The sequence below is a fragment of the Lotus japonicus genome, chromosome 2 (genome assembly GCF_012489685.1).
Source record: "Lotus japonicus ecotype B-129 chromosome 2, LjGifu_v1.2".
NCBI classification, from domain to species: domain Eukaryota; kingdom Viridiplantae; phylum Streptophyta; class Magnoliopsida; order Fabales; family Fabaceae; genus Lotus; species Lotus japonicus.
Window position 1 is genome coordinate 69,982,774 of NC_080042.1, and position 4,658 is coordinate 69,987,431.

Below are 4,658 nucleotides of genomic sequence, written 5' to 3' on the forward strand. Positions count from 1 at the left end.
AATATATTAATAAGGTAAAAGTCTTGGAAACAAACTCTTCCAAGTAAGCTTTAAATTCTAAATACAGGGAAAAAGCACAAAAAAAAAAGACTAAGAGCCATACTACAGCTAAGAAAACAAAATCAGCAAGGAAATAGTAAATGTGGCAAGTACACCAACAGACTATACTAAGGGGAAGCAAAGGAAATAAAAAAACATAATGTGTGCATCAGACATAGAGCAGCTTCTTGTACAACCCGTAGCCAATGGATCATCACCGCATGCCTAATTTAAAACGTCAAACCAGAAAATTCTAACAGCAAGAGATAACACAGTAAAAGAAACCATCCTAACTCAAGCATACTCGCAGGGGACAACCACATGTACACCAAGCAACTGCAAGACAAAGAAGTGGATTGAGAAAAGGATGAAGTTGAATTGAGATGAAAAATGTTCCTTTATTTATAGGTGAAAGAGGTGATAGAATCCAAAAATTTGAATTATTAGCTAGAATTTAATAACTATTGGGAATACTTCCTCTTATAATAAATATCAATTCTACTTTCAAAGTAAAAGGTGGACGGCTCTAGATAAATGGTGATAACCTTTTTTTTCTCTGTTTTTTAAGTGGTCATTATGGGAGGCAAATTATTTTCAATCACTTTGTTTATAGAAGAAAATATAGAAGTTAGGAAGTTAGTCAATTAAAAATCACGTATAATGAGGAAAAAGTGAAAAACAATGAAACATCTTTAACAGAGTTTAAAGGGCACTCACAAAGTAATATCCAATTGGCTATAATAGATGGTTGATTTTCATTAATTTTGACTCTTTTTAATTGGACAATAAGGAGGCAAGATAGTTATCAACATATTGTAAAAAAAAAAAAAATTCAAAGGCACCATAGAAAATCACGTAGAATCATAATGACATAATCAGTTTTTTTAAATTTATTAATATGCTAAAAACTGATTGGTTTAGATGTAGGTGGTGGGATAAAATTTCAGATTAAAAAAAGTCAAAAATAAAACAATTTACATGGCTTATTACATGCTTACCCTTCAATAATACATCAAATAGCAATTGAACCATTTCCAAGTTTCCTAAAGTAGTAATAAACTTTTCTTTTTGATTTATTTTAATCTTGGAAAATACGCTGAAAGGTACTCCATTGTTTGCCAAGTGTCAATAATTTCTTTCTTATAGGTTCTCTTTTATATTGTATTTAGATTAGATATGTGGATAGATAGATGAAAATATAGTATTTTTATTGTCATTTAATAGATATAAGTATTAGTATATTATTTCTAAACACTTCATATATTTATATATATATATATATATATATACTTTTGTTTTTAAAAAACAATTATTTGGTTTACTGATATATGGATATCAATCCCAATTCGGGTAATCGATATCGATGTCATCTGAGTCAATATGCGCCATGTCCTCCTCAAGGTCGTCATAGTGCTTCTTCACTTCTTCTGGTGTTTTGCTACCAATACGTTGAGCAATTTTTACCCAACGATCATGCGTGTCCTCATCAAAATCAGCAAGAGCTTCTTCAAAAGCTTTGTCCTCCTCAAAAGTCCATGTGGTGTCCTCCTCAAGTTCTTCACAGTGATTTTTCACTTCTTCTGGTGTTTTTCCACCAACATACTCAGCAATTTTTTCCCAACGATCTGGGGTGGCCTCTTCAAAAATAGCAAGAGCTTCTTCTAATTTTTTGTTCTCCTCAAAAGTCCATGTGCTAGAAGAAGACATATTGAACTAAGATGAAGCTAATAGAGTAATATATGATTGTATATATAATTTTGGCAAGCAAAGTAAAATTAAGAATAATCACCGGACCGACAACACAGATTATATAATGAAAAGAAATTAATGAGAAATATATGAGAATACAGATAAATGAAATAACTATGTAATGTATATTCATATTAATTATGTGTTGTTCTTTTTCATATGATTTAACTACCCTTTTTTGAAAGAGGTACACTAAATAGCATGAAAAGAAACACGCAGAAATGAATGACACGCATTCTGTATTCTTTTCAAATTTCAAGCATTTTTTCATGACATGGATGGCAGCTTCGAAAAGGTGTGACTCTATTTGGCTGGAAAAGATTTTGGATGAAGTGTTGACTACACGTCTAATGAGTGTAAATATTTATCGAAAACAATAAGTAAATTCTGGAAAATACATTCATCCTTCGAATGTACGTATTTTTGGATCGTCAGAACTACAATATTTCACATTTTTTAATAACTTTGCAAGGTGTGGCGCCACAATGTATGTTGATTGTAGGAAGAAAAAATTGGGTCAGTGAGAAAGAAATATAAGAAAGTGAAGTAATAAAAATGATATAATAAAAGACTGAAATAGAGAAGAAGAAAAAATTATGTTTGGATTTCTACGTTTCATAAGTGTTTTTCGTGCAATTCTTCGAAAGTACGTAAGAATACCTTATGTGAGATAAAAAAGTTATCCAAAATTCAATCATGTTAACATGATATTATGGCAGATTTTAGGGTTTTTTTCTAGAAAGGGGACATCAACGCCCCTTTTCATTCAAAATATTCAGTTTCAGAAACCCATGCTCAATTTTGGGTTATATCACTGTTTACACGGATTTTTGGTAAACAAATATCCTCTTAGTTCGACTAAAGGAAGTTTAGATTCGGGGTCCTTTTGAGAAAACGCTTTGCCAAAGTGTAGTGTGTGAACGAGTGTATTCTCGACAACAATAAACAACTCAAACGAAACTGGACTTTATTGAATATGAATCGATTACAAAACAGTCAAGCAAACTAAAATAGCATGAAAGCAAATTTCGACAAAACAAGCTACACACAAGAACTGGAAATCAACAAACTGAAATGCAGGGAAACTAAAGCGTTGGTTCTGCAACATACTCCTCCATCATCACGTTCTGCTCTCGAAGTCTCATTGATGCGGACGTTTAGAGCTTTTGGTGAATTTTCAGAGTTTTTAGTTGGGAACCTCTTCTTCTGCTGCTGCTTCCTCTATTTATATCGTTCTTTCTGCCCATGTTCTTGGCGGTTTTCCTTAGATGCACGATGGCTTCGTGGGTTTTGAATTTTGGCGCCATACCCCACGTTTAGCCGATGGTCTTTGCGCACGTGACTCTATTGCCACGTGGATGGTTCTGAATCGTGGGCAACCGTTGCTATTCGTGGCATCGTGGGTGTACGCACGTGCTTGTAGTTGCTTGTTATTCGGTAACTGCCTCTTCCATTAAGATGATCGAGATTTCTTCATCTTCTGAGTGTGTCGAGTTATGGCTTTTACTAACTTGTCTTTGAGGGACATCGTGTGCTGGGTTGCCGGCTTCGCCCAACCCTTTCTGTCGAGAAACCACTTTTGCACCATGGTGTCGAGAATTGTAGTACTTGTAATTTTGGCTTAACAATTGCCCCCCAAAAATGTTGGTTGTCGACTGCTTTAGCTCAAAGACACCAAGCATTTTTTTATATCGCAGCCGTTCGATTCCAACGATTCAAATGCTTTGTGCTCTCGACCATTCGATCTTCAAGTCCAATCGGCAGCCATAACGTCTGATGACTTCTCCACTAGCTGACAGTTATAGCCTTTTTAGGGCCATGATTTCACCTATGCCAAAAAGCTGAGAGGTGACATAAATTAACTAATAAAATAATCGCTTGGACCCCAAATTTTTATAAATTGCTGCTCAATGCGGCTTGGGTTCCGTTTTCCCTTCCGTTTATAAATACCCTTTTGGTATTCCTTGTTCAAGCTTTACTCTTTCCTCCAACCTGCAACTTCTTCTTCCAGACTTCATCACTTCATCTTCTTCCGTCTTCTCTGAAATACTTACTGCGTCTTTCAATGGCTTCCAATCCTGAGCAAACCATTCCGTTGGCCACTGAGCTTAAGCTGGATGAGTCTAAGCGCGTGCCAATCCCAGAGCCTCCCAACGAAGCAGAGAAGAGAGCTATCTGGAAATCCCAGGTACTCATTCCTTTCTCTGTTAATGGTACTTTACGCGCCATTTTGGGCCCTTTGAAAGTAGTGAAGCATGATAGGCCCAATAGTCTCCCTGAAGAACATGAATCATTTCACCCTAGCGTTAGGGGAGAGGAGCTCATTTTGGCATTTCAACCCTCTTACCGTATGCCATTTCTTTCTGACCCAAAACGAGCCTTTCGTTCAGCCCCTCCTAACCCTTCTGCTAACGACAAGGCCTACCTGAAATGGTTAGATAGGGTTGAGGGAGATAGGAGACAACACTGGAAGGATGTAGGGATTCTCGACTTGATTCAGCTGTCGAGATCTCCAATCTCGTATAACCCTGCTATGCTGCTGAGTGCACTTTATTTCTGGGAGAGGTCCACTAATTGCCTTCATGTTCCCTTTGGTATGATCACCCCCACCCTCTTGGATGTTGCTGCTATCACCGGGTTGTGGCCCATTGGTGATGATTATCACTCTGCACCTGCTCCTGTTAAACCCATCTCGATCCCTACTGACAACGTTTCTTTTAGTCGATTCATTAAGGACCATTATGTCGAGAATGGTGAGGTGTCTGATGCTGAACATGTCGCTTTCTTGCTGTATTGGCTGTCTGCTTATGTCTTTTGCACCAAATCTTTGCGCATACCTGCCAAGCTTTTGCCTTTAGCCAATCTGCTTC

At 36.8% G+C, this 4,658-nt stretch overlaps 1 protein-coding gene across 1 annotated transcript; it reads right to left on the reverse strand.

Annotated features, from left to right (window-relative positions):
* Nucleotides 1-1,374: 1,374 nt before the first annotated feature.
* Nucleotides 1,375-1,746, reverse strand: LOC130736953 (transcription factor RADIALIS-like). The gene has a single exon (XM_057588730.1). It carries the CDS (start codon nt 1,744-1,746, stop codon nt 1,375-1,377), a length of 372 nt encoding a protein of 123 aa, XP_057444713.1.
* Between the last annotated feature and the right edge of the window lie 2,912 nt (nt 1,747-4,658).